General features: G+C 38.4%; 1 protein-coding gene across 1 annotated transcript in view; it reads right to left on the bottom strand.

Moving 5' to 3' along the window:
• Positions 1–375: 375 nt before the first annotated feature.
• Positions 376–16,221, bottom strand: part of LMBRD1 (LMBR1 domain containing 1) — a 46,101-nt gene continuing 30,255 nt past the window's right edge. The window contains exons 10-16 of the mRNA XM_083431678.1: positions 13,045–13,109; positions 11,476–11,578; positions 10,778–10,882; positions 8,599–8,748; positions 7,102–7,180; positions 1,893–1,984; positions 376–1,732 (exon numbers count right to left, since the gene is read on the bottom strand). Of these exons, the coding sequence (XP_083287804.1) occupies positions 1,613–1,732; positions 1,893–1,984; positions 7,102–7,180; positions 8,599–8,748; positions 10,778–10,882; positions 11,476–11,578; positions 13,045–13,109 (714 nt within the window). The 3' untranslated portion in view covers positions 376–1,612. The remainder of the gene's footprint in view (positions 1,733–1,892; positions 1,985–7,101; positions 7,181–8,598; positions 8,749–10,777; positions 10,883–11,475; positions 11,579–13,044; positions 13,110–16,221) is intronic.

The following is a 16,221-nucleotide window of genomic DNA, read 5'->3' as shown; positions in this document are numbered from 1 at the left end:
TGTCACTGTACCCCAACTCCCATTATACCTGATCACTGGCTATGCTGGCTGTGGCCAAAGGGAGATAAATCCGGTTATAGAAAGCAAAGCAGCATAGAAAAAGCTGCTTTACTATACTGTGATAAGACAGAAAATTAAAGAGGCTGTGATTTCTCCAAAAGCATGCTAAACTCAGCATTTTGCTTTCTTGTAAGCCACTGTTTTGAGAACAGAAAACAACACTTCTATTAACTGGCAATATAAGTACTAACCGGGGTTAAACCAAAACATCTTAATGTCAAATATTGAAACAATGATCAGCATTAAATATTTCACAAAATATTCACTGAGCCAATATAGAAAAGTGCTGCAGCCAGGAAAACTAATTCACAAATATTTGGCTTGTTTAACTGCAATCATTTAATGAATGGCAGCTAAGTCAAGGAACAGTAAAGATTACTTGTTTTGTAATAACGTTTAGGTTACAAAAATGTGGAAAAAATACATGTCAGTAAGATCCCAATTAGTTTATTTTACAAAATGATACAGGAAAAGTCTTTGCATGATTTTAAATGTTTATGCATTGCATTTAGGTATAACTGAACAAAATGGCAAGGGATACAAATTTCAACAGTTATTAATTAAAAAACTACATCAACATATTTAAGTTAGGGCATAGCAAATAATAGTAACTAACTTAGGTGTTTAATTTTCAACTTATTTTAAAATTCATATACTGTTAAGTTTAGACCATGGAGAAAGAATAAAGTTTTGCCTCTCTCTCCGCTTTTACAGAGAAACATCTGGATATATTCATCAAGATAATACTGCTGTCTCCAGCCCACCTCTGCCATGAATAGCACGATTGAGAGAAACATTGATCCTCTCTCACCTGTCTGTATCACTGTGCATAGTAAGAGCTAAACCTGGAGATCCCACATTCATTTGAATGTGGAATTTCATTAACCCTGTTACAATCCCATTCTTCATAACTGGGTTACAGAAAAACCAATGTTTTAATAAGACGAGGCTCTCCCAGGGCACTTGTATTCTACTAGATAATTCTGCAGGAGACAAAGGAGGGAAATGGAAGCCCAGGCGCTGCTCCCCATCTCACTACATCCTGTTTTTATTATTATTATTATTATTATTATTTGGCCTCTCACCGAAATCAGCAATAACCCAACATTTGACAATGATGATTACAGCTGCTGTTATGTAAAGTATTTAGTGCGTTCTAAATATTAATTGTACAATCAAAAAGCACTGTACTTTAAACTTGGCGTTCCTGTAAGAAGCATTTATCAATTTGATTATATTAACTTTTCAGCACTGTCAAATTGAATCAGGCATAAAGTAATTTAAAACTCAAGACCAGCAAAAAGGCAACTAACATAATGACCGCAGAGTGCATATTGGAAAAAAAATTATAGTACTGTTTAATCATTCCTTCATAAAATTAGCTCCTTTGTGACTATATATGTACATATTAGCTTAACTATAATACAATAGTATACTTAAAGATTTCATTTTCCACATTGGCAAATATGTGAACTTTTCCGAGAGTAAAGTCCAATGGTGGCATTTTCACAGTTTTAAATTGCATGCTTTAACCTTCAGAACTTATGGGCTGTCAACCATAATAGAGGGATGGCTCGTCATCACTTATATCTGAATCATCTTCATCGACTTCACCTTCAATAACAGATTTTTTCCCTTTGCAGCATGACACAATTAATCCAATTAAGAAAACCTGTGAATTTAAATCAGTATAATGCATTATTGGTGATCAGTTCAAGGGAGTAACAGATTTAGAGTCAGGCAACATTGCTGTGTATCAAATGATATGATAATTGCAATTATGTTAAAAGGTTCAGTTGGATTTATAATGACCTACAAATAAGTTTACTTACTGCAATGAACGCCCAGTTGCCAAAGTAATATGCAGCACTGAAGAACCAAAACTGGTGAAGGAACAGGTAAGTCCGAGTAACAGTGCATTCATCTGGAAGAAAAGAAAAGAACAAAACTTAAAAGTGTGTGGCAAAAAAATGTTATTAATTTTAGGGAATACACTGCTTTAAAAAGTCACAACTGCTAAAACATGCATGGGTTCTCTTAAAAATAAAAGACAGTTACTTTAAAATTGAAGGTACCACTATCACATAAATTTATTAAGTACTAAGACATTTTTTTAATTTCAAAGAAGAAATCAATGTTCATATTTTATACCAATACAGTTTTGTTTGATCAAAATCTTAGAATGCATTTACATTTTTCAAAACCTCATATGGACTCTTGCACTCTTGTATTTGAAGTGAATATGAAAATTGAATAAAACTCGCCCCTTCCTATGAAAAGTGTTCTGGATTTTTTTTATTGGACATTGCTAGGAGATTACAATAAGGCCCAGCTACATCTCACAAGCAAGATTTGGTTTTAAAAAAAGGTAAAGGGACCCCTGATCATTAGGTCCAGTTGTGACCGACTCTGGGGTTGCGGCGCTCATCTCTACTACCTTCCTAAATTAAAGGGCACAATCAGCAGAACCAAGTGACATCTACCAAGTGTTCTACTTTCTTCTGCTTCCTTCCTTTACTTACAAATTAAAGATATGCATATTTTCTTACAATGGCTTTCAAAGGAAGTTTATAAGCCATTATACGGGAAGAAAAATAACAAACTGTGCTATAAATGAACTTGTGGGGGCTCCCAATTTTAACACACCAACATGATTTCAGACCCCAAGCTATCGTTAAGCTTCAACTTCCTCCATCTCCGATCATTAGGCATGCTGGCTGGAGCTGATGGAGCCTAGAGTCTAAGAATATCTGGAAGGCATCACATTGACTACCTGTCTTCTAAGTTAACCATCCTTCAGCATTACTCCAACATGGTTTGTATTAAACTAATATGCACCCAAACTGGTTTCCAAAGCTGTTGGGCAATGTTCAGGGTCATAATGGGTGCAGATGGGGGGGGGGGGAGTAAGAGAGCAGGATTTGTCATGGAAAACAAGAAAAAATTAACTTGAGAATTTATTTCTCGTTTTTGCCTAGTTTGCATCTCAACATTGCAGAGGTTTCCCTTAAACTCACCACAACATATTTACTACTAGGATATTTTGCGAAGTACTATTTAGTAGACCTGAACAAGAAGAGGACTTATAATAAGACAACCTGAACTGCTGTTGCAAGAAGATTCTGTGAAACTAGGTCAAAGTACAGATGTGCTTCTCAGACTATGCTGACGCAGTGGAGAGCAAAACCCTAGGTCTACCAAGCCAGGAATCCCAGCAATATCTACAGAGGAAGGTGGGGATGTGTTATCCAGAAAAAGTTTCTCTGCAGACTTGATGACTTTGAACTACAGGAGCAAATATGTAGGAATGATCGTTTGACACATCTGGCTTTGAAATCTCAGCGAAAGAAGACGAATCCAGAAAAGAAATCTGTTAAGGAGGCTTTCGCAAGGAATACGGAATGCTTTACATTGGTATGAACCATGCCTGAATGTTGTTAGGGTCTCTTCTTTCAGAAGCGTATTTTAAAATCAGATGTAGAATACCAGATAGGCAACATTCAAAACAGCATTTAGGAGTTACAGTACTGTCCTGAAATGCAGAAGTTCATATATAGGAGCTAAGTCAGAAAGATATGGCACAGCATAATTTCATTAATACATGGTGGAAACATGCTGAAAAAGACTGTTCTAGATGAGCTGTCACTTACTTTTCACATACTGAAACACACCACAGAAAAGTGAGGCTCTTAACAGAAGGCTTAATGTAAGAAAGACTGGTATTTCTCCAACACAGATCTTAGACTGCAAGACTAATACCATTCACATATAGTATGTTATTCAAAACATTTCAAGCTTTCCAATGATTTCTATGTAACGAGCAGTATTAGGCAGAAGAGTGATTTAGTGTAGCAATCACTACAAAGTGGACATTTTCCCAATTAGATCTAATTCAACGCTGCAATTAGTTCTAGAGAACAGATTGGGTATCCCCAAGCAGTTCACTAACTCCTATTCTTGGCAATGCTACTTAGAACAAGTGCCCATTTAGATTAGGGAGAATCAAGTTCTCCTGAATTGCAAATTTCCATAACAGAGTAAATTTTAAACACCTTACACTCGGCAGTTGTGTCAGCTAGCCTTATGCTATCATTCCCCACCCCCAAGTGAAGAGGGAGATCTGCAATTTTTTTGTGTCTGGTCAATGAACGTGCTGGGCTCCTAATCCAGCTAGCCCCACAAGACCTCATTACTCCATTTCCCTCATCAAACAAAGATTTCTGGCATAGTGGTCCTTTCATGAACATCTCACAACCATTTCATCAAATGCAAGCATAAAAATAATACCCAAACGTTCTCGCTACAGAATTTTTGAGGGATGACTAACATAGTAAACTGACCAGGCCTTCTTGGTTGCAGCACCCTGGTTGTGGAATTCCAGCCCAAGGGATGTTCAGTTGGCATACATGTGTGTATGTATTTGTGTGTATATGAGAGAGATTTAGGTGAGCAGTTAAACCTTTTTGTTCTGCCAGGCCTTTGAGCAGCATTAGATTCTTGCCTGCAAAATAGGTTTGGTTTTGCTCTATTTTGTAATGCTCCCTATTTCTTTCCTATTGTATCGTATTGTTTATTGTGTATATTGTATTGTATTATTTGGTTGGCAAGACAAACTGAGAGCCAGTTTGAGAGTTGAAAGGTGAAAGACAAGTGATTTTAAAAATAAAAGAAATCTAGAAAAGACAAAACCAAAATATAGGCATAGATCTAACTGGTCTGTGAAAAAGGTTTCCTACGTTGTCAGCCACTATGGCCAATGTGAGAAAAGGAAATAAAACATTTAATTAGTAGATCAGGACAGCACATTTTTAGCACCATCTGCAACCCCTCCAGCTGCTCACCTGAATTAAAGAGTAACAAACAGACCTACAGATGGCTCTCTACAGTAATCTGACTAAACAAATTATAGTAAAAATTTTGGACCTGTTTGACCTTCATGAAATATCATAATGAAACATGACACTCGTTCAGTACCTTAGCTCTACACTTACAATGTCTTTGTTACTTCTCTAGAGCGGCAATAATATTTGCCAGGCATTATGCAATACAACTCACGTCCTGAATTGAATTGTTTATTATGGTCACACACACCAAGAAAATTAAGTACACAAATTAAAAATACAGCTTGTAAAAACAGATGCATATAAATATACTTCTCTCTCTGAAGAAGCAGCAGCAGCAGCTAGCAGTAAATTTCTCTTGATCGGCACTGAATGAGAAAAGTTTTTGCAACCCTACCAGCAATACAAAAGTAAGCATCCCTTAAGCAGAACAATACAGGCTCTTTGGGAGATTTTCCTGGAAGAGTTCTTCATAAACTGTACTATATACACTCACTATATAAGTTACAGTGCAGAGGAATATGATCAACAGAATCTATTGCTCCAGCTCCACAAAAACAAAACTGTTCATTAACCAGGATCATGTTGAATTGCCAACTTAACAGTGCAAAAGGCAGTACATTAAAATGAGCAAATATAAATGCTCTCCTAAATGCAGAAACAGTTAGTGTATGAAGATTCCATAATGTGAAGTGTATTAAGGTATAAAGGATTTGTTAGCTGCAATTCTCAGATACTGTGGATCAAAGTCTACTAAAGAAATGGACGTTATTTAACCTATAATTTCCCAAAACTTCAGGAGAGAGGCCCAGCCTAAATGTCTTCTTTTCCATCTTTCATCCACTGACTAACAAAAGAGTCTGAGAGCAAAAAGGAGAGAAAACTATCAATTTGCAATTTATTATTGAATGACTCTGAAACTGACAACACATATTTCTGGTAGAAGCACAAGTTCTTCTATGTCATAAATATACCAGTGTTAGGGGATTTTATTGTGCGGTGGGAGATTATCTTTTTTTTTTTTTGGCTTTCTGTCTGTACTTGGAATAGCTGCTCTGTCAAATTCAATAAAAATCATTTGGGAAAAATATGCAAGTGTTAAGTGTCTAATTTTAGCAATTAATTTTACAGATTGTTATCTAAGGATAAAGATGCCAAAGAGTCGTTATTCCATATTTTTTAGTCTTCAAGTTCTGCTAATGTTTAAAGATGTAGAAAATACACTTCAGAGCAGAAGCGAACTGGAGTGGAAGGTGACAAAGGGCGGGACCAGTTTAAAAGAGCATACTGTGGCTGCCCAACAGGTAGAATGAGTAAGAAACCAGAAATGCAGTGCATAGATGAAATAGTTCTCATCACTTTTTCACTCATTTGAATAAAAACATGGCTTTTAGAAACTTAGCTGGTCAAAGATTCAGCTTAGAAAGGAAAGCCACCAATTCATTGCAATGCCTCATATAGAAAAAAAGAATGGGGTCCACCTAAAACATCTCAAGAACTCCAAAATGAAATTGCTGATTTTTCAACAACAAATATCAATTTGTCCTCAAGATCAGCCTTAGTACCAGAGGACTAGAGAGCAGCCAAAGTAGCATGGGGGTGCATGAAATTTCACGCAAGTTAACTTAATGTCTCAAACTAGTGGAAAGCACTATTAAAGATAAAATTATCAAGCATATGGAACAGTAATGAAACTGTGGTCCTTCAGGTATTACTAGACTTCAGCTCTCACAATCCCAAATGGTTGACCATGGTGGCTGGAGCTTGAGGGTCAAAGGTTCGCCATCCCCAATACAGGAGAACAATTAAAATGTGTTTAGACAACTGTATGGTGCCCAGGACTATCAAAGGCTACTAAGTCATGATGGCTGAGCACCCTCCTCACCTTGGTACCACCTCGCCTCTCCAGCCAGCTTCTCAGCACTCAGTGACTCAGGAGCTGCCAGCGCACCCAAGACTTACCGTATAAATCCATGTATAAGACAACCTCCAATTTTTGACTTAAAAAATGGGGAGGAAACATTGTCTTGTAGACAGAAAAATACAGTACATTAAAGTCTGTGGAAGACCTTCAATGTTGCTAAGTTGCTAAGACCTTCAAAGGTATTCAATGTTGCTAAGTTAAATTTCAGTGGTTCTGATAGAAGTATATTTAAGGTACTTTAACAATGTGTTGGAGTAGAATCCAAAGTTGTCTTACTTGAAGGGGCATCTGCATCACAAACTTTAGGCACCCACGTTGTCACATTTGTCAAGTGTCCATCGACTGTCATATTACTCTGTGTGGAGAGAAGATTATTTCATTAAACAGTTATAATATGAATACTACAGATACATGATTTATTTTGTTTTGGCACAACAGGCTACAATAATTCTTTCCTTAGTTTTGCTTGTGAATGAGGTATTTGGGTTTCATTTACTATCAGAAGAACCGCAACTAAATTTCAAATTGTTAATGTTATTAAAAGTTTTGTAAAGCAATCTGTAAGCTATTTATTAATTAAGACAGAAACACAAGAATCATCACACAATTTCAGGCAAGGTCTGTCCAAAGAGGGTGCCCGTAAAGCAACAAAAAGACAACATTAATATAAAATGCCAACTTAAAATAACCAAACATTTCTAAAATCAACTGTCCTGTCAATCAAGACAAGTATCTGCTTTAATTAACTAATCAGGATTCTTACTGTCCCTGGAATGCTAATATATTTTAGACCAGGGCAAAAGAGAGCTGTGTGAATGCCACAGTTCCATTCAAGAGCAGAACGCCGTATTATGTTGCTGAAGCTAAACAAAAGCAAATACTGCAAGTTCCTAGCCCTTATGATTGCAAAGATACTCTTGAAAGTGCACAGGCAAAACCTTGTGAAATTGCAACTGACTAAATTGATGAATACAACTACCAGTGTTAGCAGCAAAACATGCTGCGTATAGAAAAAGAACAAACTATGCAAAATTATTGCAAAAGTAGTATTCCAGACTTGCCCAACCTGGTGACCACCAGATGTTTAGGTCTACAGATCCCCATCAGCCCCAACTATCACGGTCAATGGTCAGGGATGATGGGAGTTGAAGTCTAACACCATCTGGAGACTAACAGATTGGGGAAGAGATAAATATATTGTGGCTCAGGCCACAACATTTATTGGAACAGAATGTGAGTTGCTTTACTACAGAAACCAATTAAAATAAAACAAGCAAATAATATACACTACTACCGTGCAATGTCCAATACATAGTTGTCATGGCATAGCTTCAGCATGGCCCCAGCTCAACTCAATTAACTGTGCTGCTAGAAGCTGCTAGAAGCCAGTTGAATGATGCTGTGAGCTTGATCTGTGCTGAAGCAGTTCCATGGCTCCTTCAATCTGTTCCAGACTCAGCCCAAGCTTCCAGCATGTGTCCTTTGTGTTTTGGCATCACTTTTTTTAACCAGTGAAAATATTGTTGCTGTCATCTGTCTATCTCAGGACGCAGTGGAAGAGTGCAGGGATCCCTGGGAGTCCTGCCTTCTTCCATTCTGTATACATGACTAAGCCAGTGTGGACGTCACTGAGACAGAAGTGTGAACATGACGGGAATGTGGGCTTGGGAGAAAGTAAGTTCTTCTATAGACTGAATATAAGACCTACTAAAACACTGTATTATTCCCACTTCAAAATGTACCTCATTTCCCCCAACACACAACAAATCTTACCAGAGATTGGTACTTTTGGCTTCCGTACATAACATACTGAGGGGCCAAGCTGTATATCATGTAGCTGGTGTGAAGAACAATCAACAGCAGTATCATGCAGAGAAAGAGAAGCGCCTGTGGCCTTGTCCTCCCCCGTCTGATCTTGTACAGCTAAAAGCAAAAACATTAATATGAATTCCACCAACATTATGCCTTGGGCAGACCTGGTCTTTTATTTTAAAATATTTCTGTGACACCTTTCCGAGACTTAAAGAGCTTACAAAACTTTTTAAGAACAGGATTTCTATTACTGAAGTACTAATTTTCTTGATACTAATTTTCTTGATACTTGGTGCTTCACATTCAGCTTGTACTAATCATTATCATTCCTACTTTTTTATGTAGTGCAATAGGAGAACAGAGGAAGCTGCCTTTACACTGTGTTAAGGCTATTGGTCCATCTAACCTAGTTTGGCCTATTCTGACGAGCAATGGCTTTCCAAGGACTCAGGAACAAAGGCCTTTCCATTTTCCATTACCTATCTAATTTTTTTCATTTTAAAAAAAAATTGAAGATGCCACAAATTGAATTTGGGATCCTTAACATAGAAAGCAAATAATAATAATACTACAGCTGACACTGTAGTGGGTGGAGGAGTTTAAGAAATGTCAAATTGTTTAAACAACTGCTGTTTACGATCTAAAAACAGCCAAGCAGAGAGAAACAGGGGAAAGAAAGAATGATGAGAGGCAAGAGAAAACTATGGCAAGGGAGGAATGAAAGCAAATGCTAGTACCTAAAGTTCAAGTTATTGTGGATGGGGAATCTATCAAGGGGCTAGTTACATCAAATACTTCTCACTTTTATTTATTTTTACAAGAGATGATTGAAAGTGGGGAGGGAAGAGGGACAATTCCACACAGGTGTTTTGGGAGGGAGTTCAAGACAAAAGCGCAGCAAGGGAAAACTGATGGAAGTCATCTGCAGTAGAGCAAGAGAACTGCGAGGACAAGGGTGGTAGGAGTGTAAGAGCAAACACAATTTTTACATGTCATTAGCCAAGCCCACTCAAATGCCTTAGCAATGGACACCACAATCCTTTCCCAACAATGGAGTGTTGTGGTAGAAAGGGGTCTCATTCATTTTGACAGCACTTACTCCCAGGTAAGTCAGTGTATGATTGCAGCCTTAAAGTATGAATTAGGAGACTTGCCATATAAGAAAATTCCCCCATTAGTCCATTTCACCAGCAGAATTAGAATAGCACATTCTACAGACTTAAGGTGGGCACAGAGCTTCAATCAAAATGAAACAGCATGGTGCTAATAGCTCTCTGGGCGGAAATGAAGCTAGGGCATCAAAATCAGAGAGGCCCTGAAGGAATATGAGCTGGTGACTGCTATGCTGGAGCAGGAAGCCTACAATAGAGCAATCTATATATAGACACTTATTTTATCTTATATTTTTGCACAGAGCAAATTACTTTCAAATTGGGCATTTTTTTAAAACTAAAAATCATATTACTAGATTTTACAAGTTCCTTTTATAGCAAGCCTCACTTTTTAAAAAATGCCTTGTTTAAGATGAAGTATATGTTTAATAGAATTAAACATGTTGAAGTGCCTGCAGGTAGTGAGCGTTTGGGCTGAGGTGCTCAAGAAGATTAACAGCATAATAAGGCAATCAACTGTTAAAATACAATTTTCTGTATCAGATCCACAACAAGAAAGAATATAATGAGCAATATCCAATGAAGTAGTTCTGTGCACAATGGGGCCTTCTCTCCCTCCCTTTTCCCTGCTCATCCCCTAAATGTGTTCTGGGGCTTCTCTCACTCTTCCAGAGCTAATTTGGGGAGAGTATATGGGGCATGCAGAGAGAGAGGAGATGTATTTGGAAGATTTGGTTTTAAACACTGTACACATTAAACATTATACATACAGGGAACCCCAATTTGTGTAGCGGTTGCATTCCTCCCCCCCTTTCCCAACCACTTCCGGATTCCAGCAATGAACGCATGCACATTTTTGCATGTTTGAACATGTACAAAATGGGCATTGCCTGTAGTTCTTTACATTCTCCATATAATGTCTCTATTGTATATGTATATACACAATGTGGCAGCACTTCTGCAACACACCAAGTTTATTGAAAGAAGGGTAGGATACAACTGTAATAAAGAAATCTCTCTATATTTACCCTTATCCAGAAGAACCATATTCCCATGTTTCGAATTCCTGCCATTGAGGTGAATATAAAGTACATGATGATAGTAGTGATGAGGATATAATCAAGGGGGAAGACCTAGAAGACAAAAAATAAATTAGAGTTTAAATTTCATGAAACTCTTCCAGTTTAAAACACAATCCCTGCCATAATAAAATGACAGATCGGGGGGGGGGGGGCATACCAGGGTTAACTTAATTTTGCCCCAAGATTACATCTAATACACCAGGGGTAAAGACTTTCACTGGTACCTGAGACACTATGCTTGCATTATACAAAAAAAAAAAAGTCTAATCATCCTGGGAGCAAAGTTATGAAGTAAATGTGCAGGCACCTTCAAAGTAATTTATGTGAAATGAGCATTATTATGGTACAGAGGAATGTTCACTTGCTGGTGGGGGTATCTGCCTCAAATTTTGAGTTATGCCTCTTTGGCAGCCATTTTCTCACTGGCATCCTCAGCAGTCTCTCAAAATTCAAAATGTGCCCAGTGGCAATTCCAGTAATATACCCATACCAAAACCCCAAAGGTTTAATTCATATGTAATGCCAAAATTAACCATGGCCTGTAGGAACGTATTTGCCTCTGTTTAAACAATAACCTTGTTTCACTGGAGAATTCACTGAAGAGTTACCATTGGCGTTACAAGCTTCCATTATCTTTTACTCACAGTTTGTAGAATGGGTAACAGCATATTCAATGGATTGGTCAAATTTGTTCCCAGGATTATAAATCCAGTGTCGATGCCAGCTGAGTGCAGTGCTTTATCCAAACTGTTGCAATTTCAAAAAAAGAGATTATTTCTTGATTTTTGAAAACACCAGCCCTACATACAGAGTACAGGAAACTCCCTTGTTTGCACGGGGGTTGTGTTCTGAGGCACCGCACACGTCAGTGGACCGTGTAAGCCCACCCCACCCTGTTCTGCCCTTGTTCCCACCCCACTCACTTCCGGGACTGCAAAGGGTGTGCGTGCTAGTGGTCGAGGGCATGCCAAACGCATGCCAACGGGGAGCTGCCTGTACTTTGTCATCATCATCAACCTTTTTATTCGACCGTCAGTCAGAAAAGAAACATTTGTCAGTACACAGTTAAAAACATCGATAAAAATTTTAAAACTTAACCAACACTAAAATGGGTTAAGCAGATAGCCCTATATCAATACAGTCAATTATTGTCTTGCGACGCTTAAAAGCTAAAAAAAGAAATTTGGCCACCAAGGAAGGTATAGCTCCAGTGACATTATTTAGCAAGCGTAAAACCTGGTTTTCTCCGGGTAGGGAGCTACTTTGTCCGAACTTTAGTGTCATAATTCATTCTGCAACACTTACTCATATTACTAGACCAACCTGAAATAATCCTGCTTCATCTCTTGAGTTGTATCAGGGTGAAGATTCGAAGTAAAGAAGTTCTAGCTAATGTGCACATAACTGTAGGCTGCCTCCACGGACAAACATTACTTTGAAATTAATTCTGCCCATTTTGCCAGGACCCTTCCCATTCTTTCAACCACCGCCCCAAGACCTCAATTCCTTATTAGTGTGGAGAATCACAGGGGAAATATCTTTTGAGGAACCCATAAACTAGACAATAGTTTTTTTCCCATTTCATAGCCCCCCTGACTTCTTTTCATAGGCTCAAATCTAGTTGCAGCATATTAACCATTCCAGCCCACACACTTCGACTAGCAGCCCATATATTTTTTGACAAGGCAGAATTATGCACATTATGCCACTGACATCTGTTTTAAAAACTGAATTTGCTGCAAATTCTAGGTCACCTTTTCATAGGTAACAGCTGCCTACCTATACATATTCACTACCTGAATATCTCCATATTGCAAGCAAATCAGGAATGGTTCCCAAGAAATCTTTCTTCAGTTAAGAGTGTATACAGGCATTCTTCTTTTCTTTTAGTTTTTCAAGATCAGTTCGAGCAAGTTTTGCACAATATTTTACTTCAGTGTATATGATGATCATCAAGAACTAAAAGACGCAATGCAGCAAGTGCTTGCTTTGAGCGAAACACATTGCAATAAGGGAAAATTTGAAAGAGAGATGTAATATTTATTAAACTGTGTTCACTTCTGGATTTAAACCACTGGATTCATACCCACTCAATTTTGGGGTGGTAAACGAGAAACATATTCACATGAAAGGTTAGCGTGAATTCCACTTTGCAAGTAATATAATTTCACACAGCCTCATTTTTAAATACAGAAAGCACACTATAAACTTACTTGGACAAGAAGAGTGAAATAACAAACAGCAGGGCCACCAGGATAAAAAATATTCCCCAGACAATCTAAAAGACAAATTATTTATTTAATAAAAATAAGTATATATCAATATAGCAGGGGTGGCCAACTCCGGAAAGACTGCGATCTACTTTCAAAATTAAAATCTGGCAGTGATCTAACCCCGTTTTTTAGGGGTTCAGGTCAAAGTTGGGGAAGGGAGATGCCCCATTTTGGGGGGGGGTAGGGACTTTTTTTCAGCTCTTCTGAGGGTGGAACAGAAGCAGCCACTAACTTTGCAATCGCTGGCCAGATAACAGTCTCCGTTTCTAAACTCCAGCTTCCCTTCTGTAACAATAGAGGACAGCACAGGGAGAGGGGGCGGGGCCGGAAGGGGGCCAGTGATCGACCGTGATCTACTAAAACCTGGCAGGGATCGACCAGTAGATCGCGATCAACATGTTGGACAACCTTGCGCTATAGCATAAAAAATAGCAAACTGCTTTACAGTTATGTACACATATAATAAAAACACATACAAAATTTAAAATCTGACACAATCAACTATATATTATGGAAAGATGTATTCTGAATTGCCTGCATAAGCCTGGCAGAACAGAATAGTTTTCAGCAGAAGTTTAAATGGTGAAATTGAAGAAGCCTGATGAATTTCTACTGGCAGAGCATTCTACAAAGCTGGAATGGGGACCCTAAATTCTCTGTTTCATGTTGATGTCAAATGAGCACCACCAACTTGGGGAACAACCAACGACACTTCTGCAGACGATCTGGAGCTGGGATATAAGGGTTTAGGTGGTCTCTAAGTTACCTTGGACCTAAGTTGTTCATGCTTTGTAAATTCTAAGCTGTCACTGAATCTCGTTTTCTCAATGGGACCTATGGCTTGTACTGCATGGGTTCATTTTCAAGTACCATCAGAGAGGGCAATCCAAAAATGATATTTAAAAATAGATGTTGTAAAATGATGAATACTTAAAAAAAAAAACACCACTGAAATGAGGAAAGCATCCCCAATACCATTTCTTACATGCATCTCATTAAACTGTAGCACATTAGCATGGCTGGGGAAACCCAGCCAGATGGGCGGGGTACAAATAATAAATTATTATTATTATTACAGCACACATGTAGCCCTTGCACAAGCAACTTTCAGGAACTTGCTAAGCTGTTCTATGGTCTCCACAATGGCAGACCCCACAGTACTATGCAGAATGAGCAAGAAGGTTTTAGAAAATTACCCCCACCACTACAAGTGTGTGAAAGTGACAAACATTTAAGCAAAAATCAAAATGATGCAGTGCAGCTAAAATATACCTTCTGTATATCTAAAGGTTCACACACACTGAAATTCAGCTGGCCACTGAATTTAAGAAATTTTACACTGAGGAGATCTGCTTAAGAGAAGTGTTTTTCTGAAACTACATAGAAAGAGTGGGAAAGCAACAAGAAGTCAAACCTACACACTTACACAGTAAAATAATGGCATGTAATAAAGACTGAAAAGTGTTGCCCGGCTTCTTGGCAATCTTGTTTTTTGTGTGTTTTTTCCCCGAAACAATATTCTCTGAGCAATTGAAGCCACAAGATAAATATATTCATTTAAAGATTGAGAGCACAATGTAAAACCTTTTTTCAAGATAAATTTTCAGTGGAAGCTCTTAATGAGCTGCAAATACCAAATGTAGAACTCCATATGTTCACTGCTATTCTCAACTGTTCGCAAACGAAAAGTCACAGTATCTGTTTTGAAATGGGCGGGAGGGGGAGAAATCACACAGATCAAATATCTATAACTCTAGAGAATGACCGCCACTCTCCAAGACAAAGTGTTTGTTTATTGTAGGAATATTCTGGGATGAGTGCATTTTGTGTTACGTGAACTACAGCAGCATAGTAATAAATGTCATTTCTCCCAATTTGTACTAGCTTTTACTTGTTACCTATCGGTGAAAAAATGAATGTTAACTAAGATCATGGTGCATTCCAAGCAGTGTGCTGGTTCAATTTTAGATCATGCAATTAAAAGGAAAACAGCATACGAAGTATCAATGAATGATAACCGGAGGTCACTTTGTAAAACTTTCCTACACAAATGTAACTTGTATGTGTCCCAAATTATCATCTACCCTCTATTTTTCCTGCAGGAAGATAGCCTTGAGTGAAGTGGCTCCCAATAGCTAGATGCAAACAGATACATAATTTTATTGCAATAAATTACAAAAGGGGATGTGGCAGTTAACATAAAAGGCTAACAGGTGCCATGAAAATTTACAAGCCCCTGCTATGTGCACTTTCGCTACACATGATTACCACAAACTGAGACAGTCACATGGAACCAGTAGGCACACACAGACACCGCCCAATGCTCAAAAAAACCAAACTACTATTACAACAGTGGATTAAAGCTCAAGTTTGCATTTGATCAGCTTCTGCATAATTGCAACAGCAAATACCAAATGTAATAATAATAATAATTTTATTATTTATACCCCACCCATCTGACTGGTAGTTGGCATGCCAAAGAGAACTATGAAATTAAATTCTATACGACAATGAAACGGCATAGAAAGTTAACAGTCCAGGCTTTTCTACAGAACTAAACTTTTGGTGCAAAATCAAACATAATTACCCTGTATTCTACCTAATTAAGGTAAAGGTACCCCTGCCCGTAGGGTTGTGCGCCCATCTCACTTAAGAGGCCGGGGGCCAGCGCTGTCCGCAGACACTTCTGGGTCACGTGGCCAGCGTGACAAGCTGCATCTGGCGAGCCAGCGCAGCGCACGGAAACTTTGTTTACCTTCCCGCTAGTAAGCGGTCCCTATTTATCTACTTGCACCCGGGGGTGCTTTCGAACTGCTAGGTTGGCAGGCGCTGGGACCGAGCAACGGGAGCGCACCCCGCCGCGAGGATTCGAACCGCTGACCTGACGATCAGCAAGTCCTAGGCGCTGAGGTTTTTTACCCACAGTGCCACCCGCGTCCCTAATTGTCTACCTAATTGCCAATATGCTATTATGTGTTTGTGGTAAAAGCTTTCGTGCTGGAAAAGGTCCTTGAAGGATATAAAGTGCATGCTAACTTGTAAGAAGCTACTACTGCATTGTGTATATATACCAGATATCCAGAACACGTTATATGAAAAGAGCTCTAGGGAATGCTG

Source organism: Podarcis tiliguerta, assembly GCF_965153285.1.
Source record: "Podarcis tiliguerta genome assembly, chromosome: 3".
Lineage (NCBI taxonomy): Eukaryota > Metazoa > Chordata > Lepidosauria > Squamata > Lacertidae > Podarcis > Podarcis tiliguerta.
This window is presented reverse-complemented; position numbering and strand designations above follow the sequence as displayed.